The sequence below is a fragment of the Cygnus olor genome, chromosome 3 (assembly GCF_009769625.2).
Source record: "Cygnus olor isolate bCygOlo1 chromosome 3, bCygOlo1.pri.v2, whole genome shotgun sequence".
NCBI lineage: Eukaryota > Metazoa > Chordata > Aves > Anseriformes > Anatidae > Cygnus > Cygnus olor.
In genome coordinates, this window is record NC_049171.1 from 57,353,072 (window position 1) to 57,373,108 (window position 20,037).

At 39.9% G+C, this 20,037-nt stretch overlaps 1 protein-coding gene across 1 annotated transcript in view; it reads right to left on the bottom strand.

Annotated features, from left to right (window-relative positions):
• Positions 1-20,037, bottom strand: part of THEMIS (thymocyte selection associated) — an 88,436-nt gene that overhangs the window by 62,276 nt on the left and 6,123 nt on the right. The window contains 3 exon segments of the mRNA XM_040552920.1: positions 1,179-1,215; positions 1,217-1,638; positions 9,765-9,923. Of these exon segments, the coding sequence (XP_040408854.1) occupies positions 1,179-1,215; positions 1,217-1,638; positions 9,765-9,923 (618 nt within the window).

Below are 20,037 nucleotides of genomic sequence, written 5' to 3' on the forward strand. Positions count from 1 at the left end.
CCAGAGAAACTTCCATTGTGAAACTTTCCTGCTTACTATCCTTCTGAGTGACATATTTCTCTCACTATTCCATTTCTGTGGAGTTTAGTGGTATACTTCCAGTAAAAGGAACAGGCAGCAAAACCTTCCCAAAAGCTAAGCTCCTATCCTCCAAACTCTAACAGGGTGGGTGCATCAACAAGAAGAATTGCAGAAATTGTCTAAGTGTTTGCGCTGTCCTCAGGCAAGGTCGAACATGTTAGTTTAAGCTCATTTTTTGCTTATGTAGGAACCTCAGTTCAGATAGGATATGCTATGCAAGCATACATGGGTCATTGCTATAGCTCAGCTATTCAAGCCACAGTAACTCAGGAACATTTCACTGTGCGCTTATACCTTCAAATTTTATTCCCACAACTAATTTCACTAACAGGTTTAAACTAAGGAATAGATATAAACATTGGTAAGAACAGAACCCAGCACTTTCAGTGCCACTTTTCAGTGGAACAACTAGAACAGTATTGACTTACCATGAGAAAAAAAAAAAAAGATTTTCTTAAAATAAAAACTAAAAACACAAATTACATCTCTTAAAGATATTGGATTTCTAATTCTTTTCCATTTCCTAAAACCCAGAGGTTTAAGAAATTATCTGTTTATATTCTATCAAAATTTCTTTTCACAATAGAGTAAATAATATTGGTGTGCATTCTGCAGAATCCTCAGTCTCAAATACACAGTGCAGTACCTAAAATGTAGTTGAGTGTGCTATAAAACATAAGTCTATATATTTTTTCTATCTCTAGCCAGAGCCATAAATGATCAAGTGGCTTTGCCATGGCTTCTCCATGAGATACAAACAAACAAACAAAGAAAATCTGAGAACTAAATTATTTCCTAAGCTCTGCTTTTCCCTATGCAATATGTAACCTTTTGAAAGATGATTTAATTGTAGCGATCAGTAAAATGGCAACAGAAAGAAAAATAAGGAAACTATCTGAATTAATATCTGATAAAGGAATAAAAACGGCAATATTATTTTTATCTTTCTGCAACTTGAAACCAGCATTAGAGGCAAATATGGGTAAGGAATTCTCAACCAAACTGAATTCTTCCTGCCTATTTTGAGCAACTTATGTGTGATTCAGTATACTCTGCTATACAGATAAAACAGATCATTGACTTTAATTTCTACTTACATTTCATTACTGCCTGCACTTCATAGACAGGTGTTAGGAATCAAGCAGCCATCAAAGTTCTCTGGCAGTGGATTAGAGGAGTCCCACGTATGTAAAGTGTTGGAAAGTTTGACAATCCGGTTTCTGCACCTAGGGATTTTCCATTCTGCAATCTCTTTCAGGGTGTATATTTGATCATCTTCGCATTCATAGAATTTTCCTTCTTGTGAAAGGGGCAAAGTAAAGGAATGAGACTGGTTGTTTCTGACCACACCGCAGTTGACAGCCATTGTTCCATTTACCTCTTCCACAGAGTTGAAGGTGATCTGCTCGCCATGTTTGATAGTGAGGTTTGCCAATTTTATATCCTCAGAGCTGTAGAAGCATGGATGGCCAAATCTTGTTGACCCAATAGCAACTTTTCTTGTAATTTCTTCAATGCTGATATATGGAGTTTTATCTGCCACAACCTTATAAAGACCTAAGAACAGAAAACTTGCATTATAAAAAGGAAATGTACAAAACAGGCTGTGCCAAATTTTAGACTGTGCAATAAAATGGGGAGAAAAGCCTATCAAAGAGTTCATGGCTGATAGTTCAGTTGCTAGAAATTTAATTCTACAGAGATAACATCAACAATGTGATATAAAGCATAGGGAGCTGGAATTAGCCCTCTCCACTCTGCAGCTACTATATTTTTGACATCCAGCATTTTTACATTTGTGATTCAAAAAAAAAAAAAAAAGGCCTTTTTTTTTCTTTCTTTTTTTTGCTACAGAAACAACAGATGTATTATCTTAAGTTCTTATCTTTCTTCTCAGGAAACCAGCCTTTAAGAAATAAATGCAGACAGGATATAAGGAAGAGCAACAGAAATGTGATCAGTGAAACACAGGTTGAAGTTTCTCCCTAAACATCAGTATTACATATTCTTCTATGTGCAAACTGAGGATTCCAAGACCAAGTATGTTTCAAGAAATAACACAACTGAAAAAGGAGCATGTAATGATAAGAATGAGCAAGGGAAATTGATCTTGGCATCTCCGATAGCCCAGACCATCAGACGGAGTGATTCACAGTTTGGGTGCTGGAGCACTGTGGCCATCACGAGGCAATTAAAGTGCTGAAGTACTGCGAGGCAGGAGCTGCATCTGAGCTTCCTTAGCCCCCAGGGACATTATTATTTCATGTTAGTCATGCCCCTTGGAGCTGGCTCATTAGGAGTTCACATCAGAAGAAAAATGTGTACGTTTCTATATTTGTGTGAGTGTTTTCACAGAGGAAGATGAAGTGGACAGTTTAGAGGACTAAACAGTAGGGTTTAGCTGAGCTGTGTGATTAAGCTCTCTTCTTCCCAAGATGCAGTAGTGTGAATGTTGCCTCATGGCACTGCAGCTTTTAAGTTGTAGCTACAGCTACAGTGACAAAGAAGCCAAGCTCCCAGGGGGATGCCGTGCCTTTTTTCCTGTCTCCCTCCAAAACCAAAGAGCAGAAAACCCATGGCCCCATTGCCCCACACTTTTGCATCCTTTGGACCATACAAAGGGCACTGTATCCTTGCAGTAAAGGAATACTCCCACCTTTGCAGTTATGAAGGAGGAATGTGATGGGAACTCAAGGAATGCTGCTTGACACTGCTAGAGATATTTGCAGGGCAGTTCTACAACTCATAAGTGGTTCACATCATGTAAAAGGGTTTAAGTGCCCCCTTTACCTCCCTCATCATTTAGCCTGGGAACTAGGGCAACACTGACTACTACTCCCTTTCTGTGGTGACTGGAGTGTGAGAGAAGGGCAGGATGCCCCAGCAGATACCTGAATCTCAACCAGGCATGACACTGCCAGAACACAGTTTCTGCTAGATTCTGGGAAGATGCTCACTCACTCCTATCTCCAGACATCCCCTTGATTGCAGGTTTGTTTAACAAATTAGATCTGGGGATTGCTTCAGTTAAAAATAACCTCCTTTTTTATTTATTTCTCCCACATCTTTTTCCCTACTAAGCTTATCTCCCTAAATACATGATCAACAAAATTGTGGAGCCTGTGTGGAAGCAGGGACACCTTAGAATTATATTCTTTAAAAATGATATATCAAACCATTCCCTCCACAGACTATTTTTTTTTTTCACCCCTCACAGAATTGCTGTGCTTCTGGCTTCACTGTAACAAAAACTGCTACCTTTACATCACAGCTTTAGTACCCTTCTTGTTAAAGACACAAAAAATCTGTTTGGTGAATAGCTTTCATTTGATTTATCACCAGATTGGGCATGTTTGGTTCTAAGTGTCCCATGAGACCACTAGTAACTGTGGCAACTAACAGCACTGAGCACTTGTCAGCAGCCTAAACAGCAATAGCCTACTTGATTTACTGCAGAAATAGTCACTAATTGTGCTATGTAACTGCTGTCTGCAATTCTGTGCCTTCACACTTGTCTGTATGACAGTTCACTTTTCCTGTATGAAATTAGTACCCTCGTGGAAATACATCTGCTACATACAGGTCCTCAATGTAGCACTATGGGAAAGTATCCTGACTTTTTTTCCAGCCTGCAAGGAAGCCACATCCATGAATGCAACTGCACAGATAAAACCTCAGCACATTTCTTTCTCAATGACATTTTTAGTCTCCCATAGCTGTTTTTTAACACAATTATTAATAAGCAAGTTAGCTACCCCAGTCCTAATCACTATTGAAGCTGTCAGTACAGATTGAGACAAATCGATTCATCAGCATTTAGAAATATCACAGTGACAAGGCACCAATGACAAACTGAAATTGTGGAAAAGACAGCATCCCCAAACAGTGTTCCAATGTCATGCTTTGCAAGCATAGGATGGGCATCATCTGATAATGCTGAGAGAAAGGAAATAGGAACATTCTTCATTAAAAGTGTATTCAAAGTACATATGATGTATCCAAAAGGCAATAACTATGTTTACTCATGTGTGATATAGGTGTATGCCTATTGCCCATAGAAAGCCTCCAGAATTACATTAAAAATCCTCCATAAACTATGCTAAAAACATTTCCAGTTGAAAATATCTGGCAATACACAGCCACAAGAAACCTTCTTCTCATCTATAAGTTTGACTCTAAACTCAGGCTTTAGTAATTTCCCTGGGACAATGGAGCTATTTGGAAGACAGCTATTTCAGCAGCAAGCTGATGAACATGCTGGATTGGAAAGCAGTTTTCATATGGAATCAGAATCATCAGTTCTCATACAAAACAGATAACTGATTACCCCTAAGGCCCAGGCAGACTGACTGTCAGGGCTGGGAGCAGAAAAATCTTCATCATCTATTCCACTTGTTTTCTTAATTTCAATAACAGAATGCCTGCATAGGCAAATAAAGAACCATGTGGACTTGCATACTTAGCTTCTGTACTGATGGGGCCCATGAGTTAGAGGCCCCTAATAGCCACCTGTTTATGTTTATGAGTATGTAAAGTTCCATATGCTTCTATCTCTATAGAAAAGAGGTGAATATATAAAAAGTTATTCTGGTATGATGAGGGAAAACCACTGTGGTCCCCATCTAACTGCCATAATCTGTCATGGTATCATCTCATAAATGTTGTCCTTGCTATGACATATTTATTCATTTTTCATGGGGAAACGTGCTTAAAAAATGTTATTTGGAACTATTCGGAACCTCATTAAAATCATTATGAATTAAATTACAAAACCAAATGTTTTCCAAACCTAACTTAGCAAAGAATTCTCCAGAGTAGGAGACATATGGCAAGTTTGAGATGCTAAAGTTTGGACATTTTGAGGTCAAAATAATATTTTTGTACTCTTCCATAAATCATAAAATGACTGAATCAAATTCACTTAGACTTCCCTGAGAGAGCTTGGTGGACTATTAGGGGGATAGGCAGATGGAAATAGTGGATCTGGAAAGAAGTCCAGCTGGTTTATTGAGAGCTGGCATTATTGCTCATATAAATCTATTTTCTAAATAATCTGAGCTATGACCAAAACACACTGATCCCCATTAGTTGGGGGAAAATTACAGATAGAGACAAGAATCACTACACATACATAGTAACTACAGGAATGTATAACCATTGTCACACTCCATGAATCCATATCACCTGGTAGCATTTCACTAGGTGAAATGCCTGCCTAGCTATAATATCATAATTAGTAAGCCTCAAATCTAATTGCCCTGTAATTTTCAAGAAAAGTTTTAGGCACTGACTTATGCATACGGGAGTCTGAGAAAATGATTTTTACTCGTATTGGAGAGAAAGGAAGGCCCATAGATCCCTTGTTTTGTTCTGTGGGAAAGTACGTTTTTACAGAAGAATGTTTTTACCACCTTTTTACAGAACAATCTATGCAGCTCCCTTTTACTGGCTACATAGTGATAAAGCGTACCTCTCTGTAGTTTTATAGGCTTCCTGTTTTCAGTCCTAATTAGAGTCCTGAAGAAAAGGAGTATCCTGTTTATTCTCTCTTTTTCTTCTTTGCCCAACAGAAAACTGAAAAAAAAAAAATCAGGCTCACCTAATAGAGCAGCAAGTAGTCTTCAAGTTAAAACTAACAGAAAGACCTTCTGTCCTAGACTACCTGTTTCTGTTCCCCAAGGTAATGTAGAAGAAGCGGATCATTTCGGTTCCCAGCTTCTCTGGAGCTGACTTCGTTATCATTCCTCCACTATCCACACTTCCACCTCCTCTGCTCCAGTGACCTCTTCACATCCTGCCCCAAAGCCAAACCATCACTCTCATCTCACATCTTCTGCTGCATTTTTTCCCTCTGCCAAGGATGGTGGGTTTTCCTTCTCACCACCTTCCCAGTCTGTGCCAACCACATTGACAGTCACAGTAAGATCTCCAGCAGATTGTCAGAGTCTATGGTCAGTATCACCACTGGAGAGCCATGTGTTAGTAACCACCCTAGCACCCTAACACGGAAGCCTGGGGATTGATTTTCTCATCACTCCTGTTTTGCAGGGCATTCACTCCGCTAAATGAAAGACCTTCAGACTGATAGCACTTCAACTCCTATCAAGGCGAGCCTTTCAGTGCCCAACCTCAGCTTTTTCACACATGCATGGCCACAGGCAAGTCTCCTCCTTTGTGGCTTGTGAAGGCTGAGAGCTCAAAGGGGTGCTTGTGCTCAGCTACGTCTGTCAGGTCCTGTAGGAATGAGCAGCAGCAGCTGTCACAGACCTCCTGAAAACAGGGAGAGCTCAGCAATATTTTTGCAGAAGAAGGAATATAGCAGAACAAAATGAAATCATTTGTGCTGGCACACAGTTCAGGTGTTGTGTAAATTACCTGTCTCTGCTAACTTGTTAGTAGTGAAAATCGTAGTTCAAAATGCTGTTAGATGTAGCCATCGAAGTGTCTAGAGTGAGAGCAGATTTTTATTTTTTTATTTTTTTCAAAATATGAGTACAGAAAGAATAGCCTGGCCCTCTGAGGCATGAAAAAGAACAAATTAAAATGAGAAGAAAATGAAATAACATAGATAGCGAACTTGCAGTTGCAGCGTTTTTTCTAATGCAAAGGCCAGATTAGGACTTTATCAAGAATCTGATTTGCCAGAGCAGAAAAAAAATATCTGTAGACTGCAAATACATTCAGAAAGACAAAGAGCAAGGATCGTTGAGAGCCAATGAGCCTGGCTCTTCTCTCAGAGAGACATTATTCCCAGAGTAACCTAAACAGGCACATGGCTTGCTTACACCAGTGTGCATACAGTGAAGATATATGGGCCCATCGCAGGCAAATGATAACTCACAACAACGGAAATGGAAAATAACATCAAAAAATGTTTATTTGCATCAGCACTAGCAAGAGAGCACTGTAAGTACAGTGTAAATACAGCGTCAGAGTCTAGAGACCTGTGGATATTTTTACTGAAGTAAGTCAACAGCAGCGTAAAAAAGATCATCCACAATCCAGTTCTGTCCTTTGTTGTGGAGATGGGGCAAGCCAGCAATGTTATTAGACTAGAACAGAATAGTTCAGTCAGAAGGGACCTGCAAAGATCATCAAGTCCAACTGTCCCATTCAGAGCAGAGCATGTGTACATAATAAAGTGATAGCTTCATAAAAGTTAAGGGTCAAGAAGAAGCAGAAATTGGGACATCTTGACTTTATAAAGCAGAATCATTCTTCTGTGAAAAAGTAAGTCAAACATATGACAAATATGCGCCTTACCAAAAAAGCTCTTGAATGCACAAGGATACATATATAGAAGGAAACGAGAGCAGTGCTCCCTGTTGGGCTGATAAGAAGTGCCATTATCCCCCTCTTCAGCATTGCTGTTCAGTACCACCCATCACGTGGTGGATAACAATGATAAATCTCAGCAAAAGGAACAGCGAATTTATATTTCTAGTGAAATAACTCAGTTTTCTAGAATACCAGTTGGGAGATTACATAAATATGTATGTAAATTGTAGTGATTATACTGAATTTTAAGATGTGTTCAACAGGGCAACATCCAAATGTCAAGTTGTAAAACCGATCACTTAAATGCAAACAAATCCAGATTCACCAAGTTCAAGCATTTGAAATCACAGGTTGTTCTGTTCTAAAAGTCATGAGATTCACCGTTAATAAATATAGAATTATTTTTATCACTCAGTTGTGTTGGATATTTTGGGCTTCAAATGTTCAAACTCATCTGTCAAACAAGATTTAGAATATAACTTCCTATATGTATGTATATTTTAATGATGATAGTAGAAATGTTAATAATAGCAAAGAAGCTTGGAATACAAGAAAAATGCAAGATATCTTGTGAGTTCACAGTATAACAGTACTTCAATATCTCTAGATAGCCACAAATAATTAAAATGTCTTTGATGATTACATTTGGGCCCTATCAGTATTTGAAAATGACATTCCAAAAAAAGTCTTTTAATAAGTGGTCATACAAATGGTTCTGATACAAAGAATAAGAAAACCATTAAAGTAAATTGAAGATCCACTAGGGAAAAGAAAATGATATATAGGACTACTTCAGAGGGAAATCTGTATTGTAGAGATGGAAAATGAAGACACAGCAGAAGGTACTTTCCTGTGGAATTCAGATGAAACATTACATTCTCATGTGCTTTTACATTTTATTTGCTTCAGGAAGTGTCTTGTCTCCCACTGCAGAAAAAGCAAATGCCAGTTTGGGTGCTGGCACAACCTGAACAGTATATATGCACATGCACACAATCTCACTGCGATACAGTAGAAGAACATCAGTGATGTTACTAAGTCAAACACTCACACACTAGAAAATATCCACATTACACTTCCTTGAGCAGCATCAGCTTGGCCTCCCACATGCTTGCAGTACAATACAATATCAATTGAATGCTTACATGATATTTTTTTCCATAAAACTGCAGCCTCATTTGATGGATTAGCTAGACTGCTGGCCAAAGTGAATTCTGGATGTGATCTCAGGCTCTCGAGGGCTGCGGTGCTATCATGTGTGCTCTGTCCCCACATCTGTCACTCTCAGGTGTCCCGTAACTTCTATCCAAGGCACACAGGGGCTCCCTCCTGCACATACCACTTCCTCTTCACACTGCTCGCTGCTTTCCAGCCTCCTCAACTCCTCTCCCCAATGGGCTGCTATTACCTGCAAGCTATTACTTGCTGCCTGCAGGACTCCCAGCATATGAAATGCCCTACTTATCTATATTTGTAGGGTTGTGGTCCTCATCTGATGGACCAGTTGACTCCCAGCTCCAGTCCCTGTTCCTTGTATATCAAGCCTTTACCCTTCACTTATGCTCCTAGGTCCAACATTTTTCTGCCAGTTTCCCAACCTGGTTTGCCTCTTCCCACCCACACATGCAACCAGTGTTTCCTCCTCTGCGTTTCAGTCACTTCCCTATTTAACACAGCTGGGCCCTTAAAGCAGGTGAATTGAGATGAAAGCCGAATTGAATAATGAATTAGAATGACGTGTGTGATGAACTAGGTAGCCCAGGTGCAGTATTGTCCACTTCTCCCTGACAGGGCCACATGATCAGAAGATATTTTCATTTCGAATATCAAGTCAGTACGAGATGCAAAATATCATTAGTCCATGCTGCAAAATGTAGGCATTTGGGTAATTCTTTATATATTTTCCTCTAACTTTGTTTCCAGGCATGTAGCAGCCACTTTGGCCACTGGAATTATAATAAATAATAATAATAATAATTTTAAAAAGCATAAGAAAGTATTTGTAATCTTTTCTATTCAAATAATAAAATAATTATACTCTAACAATAATAAAATTATATTCTGTACCCAAGGCAAGGAAAATAGCTCAAAGTTTGGCAAAGTCACAAATAACTGAGAAGATAGCTTTGTAATGATTCTGACACTGGGTGACCTCAAATATAGAAAGCGTTCTTACTGAACATTACAACATTAATAATTTCTATCCAGGCATGAAAGAGAACTCTAAGGGTGGAAATCTAAAAATGAGTGGATTGTGTCTTGTGCCATCTGATAAAATTGTATCCTTGACAGATGAGATGTAACCTCAAACAAATATCAATCAAGGCAGCAAATCAATAAAATGCACAAAAGTGATTATTCAGGGTTATAATTCCTCAAAAACATGTATTCATGAAATACTGTACCAGGAAAATTTAGGGGTAATTCCACTTTGGCAGAAAACTGGCTGTCTTCATTATTCTCACAGATACTTGCTATGAGCTTATTAATTTTGAAGCCAATAACTTTAATCACTTCTCCTGTTGACAGGCAGCATTCATTTCCAAACATCTCATAGATGGAACCTGAAAAGAAAATCAAAAGGAAAGAAAAGTGTTCAGCATTTTATCACTTTTTCAAGTATTTTTCTCTCTTTGAATAAAAGCAAAAACACTTAAAATAAGTTATATGAAATATACTTATCCTACAGTAACTAGTCAAATCTTCTCTTTTTTTCCCTAAAGATTATAAGAAAATTCATCTTGTGACTTCAATGATCTTGGAAGTGATCTTCATTGATCTAGTATGCACTGTCCTTAGATGTGTGTAAGGACATTAAGATTTGAAGAACATGCATTTCAAAGTTGTAAAACCAAAATGTAATGAGGCAGAGCATAGACTGCCTGGGTCATCAGGAGCTGCCTTGTGAAATCAGCAGGTGGTGGAGTCCGGGCAGAAAAGGTGCCTCTACATAGCACAGGACACAGCATAGCCCATAGAAAACAATAGACTGCAGCAGAAGGCAAAAACTATAGACCCTACAAGGTACCCAGGGAGAGGCCAGGAGACATCAAAGTGAAATCAACATTTGAGATTTCCATAGTAACAGGAAATCTGAAGAAAGTGAAAGAAAATTGAAGGCCGGTAAATTAACAGTGGTAATCCCTGCCCCATGCTGAAACAAGCCTATTGATTCATTCCTGGCAGAAAAAGAAAAAAAAAATAATCCTTTTTTCTTGTGATGTTCAGAAGTTTGAGTTCAGGAACAAAGCAATCCAACCAAGCATCTCAGAGATTCCTCAACACAATCTGGAACTGCAGCTTGCCCTGCCAAAAACAACCTCTGTTCTCCATTCTAGCTGTGGTCCATCTTTGATGTTTCAGAAGTGTGTGTGTGTCAGGGGTATGGGGGGTGAGGGGAATAATAAAGCAAAATCATAACAAAAGCCAAGTTATGCAGAAGAAGGAAAATTCTTCCTGGTCCCTGCAGGAGATTAGCAGAAGCTTTGAGGCATAGGATTAATTAATTATATATGAAGGCAGTGCAGCAAACACATGGTGATTAAGTCTTGTTTCAGCTACATTTGTAGATAGCATTACTTTGAACACAAAAAGCTTCTCATCAGAAATGTTAACTTTAATGTTAGCTTCTATTCTTCCGATGCAGTGCATTTCCTTCTATGAACTTATAAAGCTCTATCCTGAACTGATGTGGAAGTGTGGTGCTTGGAATCCCGTCTCAGAATTTCATTTCCCTCATGGTGAGAAACCTTATTCTCATTTCCACTCCTAATTTATTGGTGACTGTATTCCTTTGCTCTGCTACTAACATTGCACTGCTATTTAGAATACTTCTGTTTTACTCATTTCCATTTCTCTTTTTCCCAAAGTGCTTCCGAGGTTAATTTTACCCTGTCTCTGGTCACATTTTTGACAAAAATCTAAAAGAAACAAATTCTCTTCATCTCCTCTGAGAAGACAAATTTTTGTTCCCACAATCCTCTGTGGAGGACAGTCAGACTTGTTAGCATCACTGATAAGCACCAGCCTTGGGCAAAGGGGAATTGAGCAGCTTGCTCTTATTTATCTCTTAGACAAACTTTGTGGGTGGAGATCTGCAAGCTTGGTATGAGAGGTTGCTGAGGGAGGGAGTCTTGTGTTGGTGGGACAGCCCTGTTTTGGCAACAGAACAGAATCTCGAGGGCCACAGTACCCAAGTGAAACCTTTTGCTTCATTATGTGTAAAATGAATATTAAAGTTAACTACCTGAATATGATAATGAGCTTAATGAAGTATATGCTAAGCGTATATGACTATAGCATTTGACTCTTCACCCAAATCACATTAAAAGTCACCCCGGGGAGGGAATGGATAAGGTTAGGGTATAATAGGGTGTTAGGAGTCAGTGAGAGAAAAAAAAAAAAAAAAAAAAAAAAGGTGGGGGGTTAAAAAAAAAAAGAGAGCAAGGAAAAAAGAAGAGCTGTTGAGGAGAAAGAAGAAATTGGAAACCTAGTAGGGGCAGCTGACGGGCTGTGCTCCTTCTCCTTCACCAAACGGGGACACCTTCTTGGTAAGTCCTGCGCCTTCACCCTTTGGTGAGGAATACCCGGGATAGCATTTTGCCAGCACTGTTATAATATATTAGCACTATTGCAATAAGTGTGTTGATCAACAGCAATTCCCAATCTGTTATGTCTGTCGCCTTATTCAGTAAGTTCAACATCGTGAAGCTCAGTGAAAGCCCTTAGCAGGGCTTTGAAATAAGCAAGTGTTTGATAAGTCCTCCTTTAACACGACAGCTTCTAATAGCCCTTGCTTGCATCTTGTTCAGTTGAAACTCTTGTCTTTTTCTTTCATCCCTTTTAACCTAGGTAGCCAGAATGGTCTCAGGCAATGACGGATATTTAAAACCCGACCTCTGGTTATATATAGCGATCAATAATTTAGATGGCCTGTACTGAAATATTGTCATTGCCCACAGAAAGTAACAATCTCTACTCCACAGCTTTCCTTTCAGGTGAGGGAGGAAAAAAAAAAAAAAGAGGCTTTTTTTTCTTTCTTTCCTCTTTTTTTTTTTTTGCTAAGTGTAATATCAAAAATGCAACTATTAACCCAGCGATTTTCCTAAGGCTTACTCAATATCAGTTCCAGTCACTCTGAGTATAAGACATATTTATCAACTTTGCTACAGCGCTTGCAGGCAACAAGCACTTGGCCACCACCTTGACATCACTGGAAGTCACTGGGAGACCAACCTGAGCAAAAGTCACTCTCGTATTAGCCTTAAACCAAAGCCTGAGAAGAGCACCACAAACCAATAGGAGAGAGGACAGGAGAGGAGAGAGGACAGGACAGGAGAATGAACAAGAGTAACATGAAACAACCGATGGAGTTTACTCCACCATGAAAATATGTCCAGGCAAACCTTTCTGTTGCTTGTGTTATCCTCTCATAATTGAGATGGACACCAGGGAATCTCCAGCTGCTCCCCTGAAGAAGACAGATACTAATGTAGTTTTTAACCCTATGCAGAAGGAACCTAAGCAAAAAATCCAAATAAAAAAAAATAAAGAAAATGAAAGCACATGGCAGATGCTTTCAGAAGGCTGGATGTACATTGCCTGATTTCCCTTCCAATGGATCTAATATAGGACGAAAGGGACTACTATACTCAGACTCTAAACTTCCCCAGAAGGCTACTGATTTCCTGTTGCACACCAGGATGGTGATTAGCATGTAGTTCTTTATAGTGCCACACAAATATTAACCACAGCCAAGTGAAAGAACATGCATTCTTTCAACCAGTCTGGTACCAACCAGAAGATCAAGAGAGTTGCTGCCTTTTAACTATAAAAGAACAATCTAGTTTTCTTATTGTAAAGATACTGCATAGTTGTTTTCTCTCCCTTTAGCCCCTGAGCAATTCAACTCCGACTAACCCAGCTTTCTCTGCTAGATATTATTACACTTCCTATCAGCAACCTAGCTGCTGCTCTAACAAACACGAGGAATTATCATAGCTCTCATTGCTTTAGCTGAGCTCTATAGGATATTTTATGACACTCAGAAAAGTGTTTGTGCAATACTTATTACATATGAGAGTGAGAGGGAGAGAAAATTGAGCAGCCTCGAAGAGGGTAGTATTCCTTTTGTGCTGAACCACCTCACTCCTCACATAAGATGCAGCAGAGATCACAAGCAACCGTGATATTATGAGGTACAGGGAATCCCAAAGGACCCAGCATGATGAGCTCTGCATTACAGAAACATCAAAAAATGAGCAATATTCCAATATTCTCACCCTTGAACAAATATTTGCAAAAACATGCTCAAAATGGGAGCTTGTGGCTACCAGAGGCTTTTTTTTTTTTAATTCAGCACAGATTTAGACACAGTGCCTCCAGATTACCTCACTTAAAAATAGACCCCAAGAAACCATTTAGCATATTGAAAGTAACTCCACTGACTAATTATGGGCTTCGGGCACATTTACTTTCATCTCTGCTAGTCAGCCTTTGCAAGCACTGCCTTCGATCCACCTGGGACCCACTGTGCACCCACACGCCAGCAGTGCTATTCCATAAGAGCACAGGCATTTAGCGGTGCAGGTTCGGTGGCCTTGCTGCCTTGGGGAGATTTATAAATAATATGGTGGATGGAGTAAAGCAAACCAAGTAACTGCTGTGAGGGGAAGAAGGGAAGAGTTAAGAGGCTGAACCTCTCCAGAAAATGCTGTGATTGATGAAGATTTAACCACTACTTCAGCCTGTATCTGCAGCAGAGTAGAAAATAAAGAAGGGAGGCAGAGGAGGGTCCTGCTTCTGGTTATGGCTGGTTCTGAAGGACGTACTACTTTCATCAGGTTTGCTTTTCCTCAGGCACAATAGCTTTACTACAGATTGTATTGCAGAGAGTTTGAGAAGTACAGCCCTCCACCACACAATAGAAAGTATAAGCAGAGCTTGCAAAAAAGTGAAAACACTTTTAAGTTAGTGGTGAGTCCGAGGTTTCAGAGCCAGTCTAACAGTATCCATGAGAAGAGACTAGATACACCAAACGCTCAAAAACAGATGACTGAATGACCCAAAAATTTGCCTTTGACAAAGCAAGAAAAATTTGCCAAACATGAGAAATGTAGATAACAACCTACAAGGGGTGAACAGCAGCCTGGCAATGTAGAGATGGCAGAAAATCTAAAAGAGTACAAGAAAAGGGTAAAATACACAAGAAAAGAAAATCTGCACTTATAAAAGAGACAAAATACCTGAGGCAGACAAGCATATGGAGTTCAAGCTGGAGTCTACAAAAAGAATTACATGGAGCTGCAGGCTCAGTTTGAAACATCAAGGGCCAAGATAATGCATTCAGAAAAAGATGGATTATAAACGCCAGACTGCAAACCACCAAGGAAAGTGCACAGAACAGACACACAGGGCTGTCATAGCATCTTAACTCCCAAGGTCTTTCATCTGAACAAAAATGTAAGGCTGGGGAAAACAAATGGGCTGACATTCTAAAAGCACCAGTTCTAGGAAAAAGTAATATTAAAATTAAGAAAAAGGGAAAGGGAAAGGGAAAGGGAAAGGGAAAGGGAAAGGGAAAGGGAAAGGGAAAGGGAAAGGGAAAGGGAAAGGGAAAGGGAAAGGGAAAGGGAAAGGGAAAGGGAGAAGAAAAAAAAGAAAAAAGAGCAGAGCAGAGCAGAGCAGAGCAGAGCAGAGAAGAGAAGAGAAGAGAAGAGAAGAGAGGCAGCAGAGATGGTTGTCCCATTATCAGAGAAATAAACTGTTACATGGCTACATAATTCACTGGCAAATATAACGCTTAGTAATAATAAAAAGGAAAGTACACCCATTCTTGTTTTAAATAAAAGAAGAAGAAAGGAAAGACATATTTTTGGCATCATCAAGGAGGGAAAGGGAATTAAGCAGCTAGGAAGAATGCTTTAAATCTTCCAGAACAGCAAAATGCTTTTAGCGGAGCAGATGGAGAGAGTGCCCAAGTATCCCAGGACTCATAGCTGCAGGACAGGTACCTTTCATCCCAGAAGAGAGGCTGGATATAATGCTTGTACAACCACCAGCGGAAGTGTGTCATAGCATTTTTCATCAATTAAGGAAGTCAGAGACCCACCTTCAACAGCTTGTCAGTAGTGATACTCATATACATGAATGGACTGACAGATATGTAGATAAGTATATAGGTAGGTATCTACCTATATGACCATTTTCATTGGCAGCTTGTAGGACTGCAATTACTTCCTTCTTCAGCAAATTCATTTCAAATGAGACCTTTCAACCAAGAGGTTGAAAGACTCTTCGGGTGAGAGGTTGGGAAGAGGATGTCTAATAGACCAAGACTGTCATTTGTAAAAGCCTCCTTTTTAATGATACCACAATTAAAAAATAAAATATAAAATTTAAAATAAAAGAAAAAAACATTAAAAAATGAAACTGCCATCCATACAAGAATAGATCCATTTTGGGGGGGTGCAGTTGTACATACAGTATTGATTGTAATTACATATTCCTCTGCAACTAGATTGCCTTAGTCCTGATTTTAGCCCTTGCTTGGCGGTTTGCCTGGAATAGTACAATGAAGATTACATTCAGACAAGAAAAATGTTACCTATGTGATTTGTCATATAGGCATTTACAGCAAATATTTGTGCTGATAAAAGGGAGGGAGGGAAACTGCATGGTTTTCAAAAGGGAAAATAAAAATACTTTTTCCTTTAAAAGCCACAACAATTAGTCTTAAAATACTGTGAAAATACCTGCTGTGTGACAACATGACCCTGAAAGAATTTATTCAGTCTGTGTGACGTTGACCCCCCCAAAATATACTGAAAAAATAAAATTAAAATTAAAAGGGACCTTTTAGTGCATTTATTTGCTGTTGCACATAAAAGTCACTGAGTTTTTCCCATTCAAGTCACAAAGCAAGTATAAGACGTTGAAAAGTAAAACCAGTAAACTTAAGGACCAAATCTTTTTGATTTGAGAAAGATATATGCAGTATAGTGCAAAAAAGCATTTTAGCAGAACCCAGAATAAAGCAGCTTATTTACAGTGATCAAACAATGCCCCTGAAGGCTGTAATTAAAGAGCTTGTTGCCTTTGAAACCACCTTTTCTGGATTGCTACTTTGTTCAATAAAAAACACGTTTTTATCCTCTCATAAGCTCATCTCTAGTTTGAAAATCTGTATTAGCAACTGCTGTGATCGCATCAAAGCAACCATAACAATTGGTTCAGCATCTTTCTCCTCCATCTTTCCTAAAACGTTAAGCAGCCACACCAGCATCGTCCCTATCATGAGCCCTTTATTTGAATTATTTCTTATTAAATGTACAAGAAGAGTCTTTTCATATTAAAAACAACAAGATAAGATATAAATATAGTTAATGCATGAGATGGATCGTGTCATTCTTCATGTCAGGGCATGTGACAGTACCACTGAGAGAAATACCTTGTAATACTAGTTAGAACAGCACAGCAAACATCTCAGTAATATTTCTCTTTTTCTTTCCAGTAGCTTAGAGCCCCATTCGGTGACTGCTCTAGGAGTGAATGCTTCAGTGATCCCGTTAGGGAGTGTTGCCTAAAATCAGGTCCGTGACTAAACAGCAATAATACATCACTTCTACATAACTCCCTTTAGTCACACACGTCTGGGTGCTTCAGCAAGGAGGGCTAGGGAGAGCGATGCACACCAGACAAAGGACTTGACCGTGGGGGCATAGAGGGCCATTCAGCAGGGCTGGAGCTCAAGCCCAGGCTGGCTGACTCCCAGTCCGACAGCCTGTCTGCTACAGGGTGCTAAGCACTTCCAAATACCCACTATTCTGTTTTTCAACAAAGGCCACACTTTTCTACTAACGCAACCAAGTAACTTTGCAGGCCGAACAGTAGGCATTGACTCCCCAGCCCCATGAGTTTGCATCCTTGAAGGAAATAATTCGCCCTTTTCATCTCTCAGTAGCACCCACTGAATTCATTGTAGCTGGCAGGCTGAGAGGTCTTTGAAAGAAGATCCAAAGAACCAGGAGCCTGGCTGCTTTGCAAGGAGATGACAGATCTCCTGACAAGGCTTGAAAGAGGAGAACTTTGTCCCAGTGTCCTTCTCCAAATGTTCCTTTCTCCACTATTATGTTGTCATCGGTTGCCCATATGGGTGCTGCCTTCCCAGATCAGAGGTGCCTGTGTTTCAGTGGCTGCTGCAATGATTCTGCTTTCACAGAAAGGCACAACACTCTGGTGTAGCCATTCCACCGGAATTACAATAGCCTACTCTCTGCTGTGACATAGCTCGGTTAAAATCAGTTTTATTAAGGCTGCTGCAGGCTCCCAAAGTAATATGAAGGGCATAATGCATCTATAATTAGAGTCAATAAAAAAGATATCATTCTTTATGGGCATTATGTGGGGGTTAGTCAATTGTTCAGAGTTTACACTCTTTAGCAAGAAGTGAGATATATTTTTAAGTTGCAGGGAGGAGAGTTTTGCTTAATAGCATTAATGGTATTACACTCTGCTGAAGCAGAAGGGAAAAGCAACCAGTTTCTGACAAGAGAAAGTTACGTGTCTTTTTCAGTCAAGTATCTCCCAAGCACTTTAGAGGACGATGAGCATGCTGGACTTTCCCTACTGAACCCCATAAACTAACAGCTTCTGGGGAAAATACAGAGGTTGAAAATCACATACACAATGGCAGGCAAAGAACGAAGCATGCCCCAGCTTCTCTCCCCAACCCCAGGCTGTGAGAGTAGCTGCAAACCGCACGAAGCTTTCATCTGCCCAGGTAGCTTCCTGCCCCTGGAAGGTGTGCCCACCGAGAGTGGGTGATCCCAGCTCCCCCGTGCACACACGATGCTCCAGAGGCCCAGCATTTGTGGTGGTTGTGAAAGCGGCATGAGTTTGGTAGCCAGTCCCCTATCAAGTGACTGAGTGACTTACTGGGCTTTCTAACAGGTCTTCCCTTTCTAAAGTGTCCTAAGCAACAAAAATCTGTACATTTGGTCAGTCTGGGACAAAAATCCTCCAAGGAGCTCCATGGCTAAATTGCCATGAAGGTAAACTCCCTTCAAAAGGCTCTTTGAAAAGAGGGCATCCTATCTTGATCTTATCTGCTTAGGCTGCAGAGGGTCTGATTTTTGCCAGCACAAAACCATCAAAAAACAAAAGCTGTAAGATTTATCTTTAGCCATATAAAGTCAAACTTTAAATGTCAAGTGCTTTAAGCCATTTCAATCATAATGGAATTTAAAAAAAAAAAAAATTACTTCTGCAGTTTCTGATTTATTTCTTCCTGATGGGTTTATGGCTTTTTTTTTTTCCTTTTTTTTTTTTTTTTTTTTTTTTCCTGATTATCATCTACCCAGAGGGCTGTGTGGAAGCACAGCTTTTGTGTGTGCAGTACCCACTATAATGGAAAGAGCAAGTGAAACCACAGCTCCAAATGCAACATCTTTGACCTTTTGTTGGTTTTACCCCCACCAGTTGGAATTAATGTAGTAACAAAAAGAATGTCAAAAGCTGCTTCTGAAATCACTGCAGTTTTAACAGTTTGTGATTTATTTAGTCTTATTCATTTGCTTTGCAGCATTAATTTGACTTAAGGTATGTTTAATGAAGTAGATATTTTATAGCACATGTGTAATTTGTTGGACTGGGTTTAAGAAGGCTGCTTAAATTGAGTTGCAAGATCAGGCCAGAGTGTGGAGCATCACAGATGGAGCCCCAAAATGGCAACAAGTTTAAGCACCTTCCCCTGTTGAGACCACTGCACGTTGCCCCTTGACCCATTACTGTCTGCCCAAGGGAGCTAACCAGAAGCTGCGAACCTGGGCAAATGCCACATCCCCTCACACATAAATCATGGCTGGAAGAAAAGTTATTGAAGAAAAAAATACCCCCACTAAAGACCTGAAAGTCAGCAACATGCATGGTCATGGACTTGTGTACCATGAGTTTATACCAGGACCGTCCCACCTCTCTCATTTGCTGTAGTTGTCCCCTTACCTCCCCAGAGCCCAGGTTTGTGAAAGTCATCGTGGTATTTTTACAGGACAGCAGGCTGGTACTCAGGGAAGCATGGCTCCTCCTGCCGCATGCCTTCTCCTCCCATCCCTGGAGGCCACCCCCGACAAGAACATCTGGGGAGCCTGGTCTCCTGCAGGAAACCAGCATGTCCCAGGCACCTGCAGCATGTCAGGGAAGATCCCTGCATCAAAATAAGCCAGGTATTTTGGATATCCTACCCACCTGCTGTGCCATCCACAGAGAGGCTCAGAGCTGAATCTTGTAGAAAGAAAATGCCCATGATCCTCAAAAAGTCTTTGCCTCTCAATGCCAACTACTGAGGGTCAGGTTTTTCACACTGTATCTGGATGAGTCATCCCACTGAGGGCAGCAGCGTGAATAAAATGAGCAATATCTGACCCATAAAAGTCAGGTTTCTTTCGAATGCAATACTGCATTCATTGAAAGGCACTTTCCCTCTTGTTCAGAATAAAATGTTTTTGAAGCAGTCTGAGCAAGTACAGGAGAGTTTCAGTGGTACATATTAATAGAGAAAATTTACTAACATCCTCTGACTACTGACCACAAAAGAGAATTCAAACAATCTGTTGTTACTGCTGTACACAGGGATCTCACTCCTAACTGCTGAATCAAGAGGAAAGGAAATAACTATGTTCA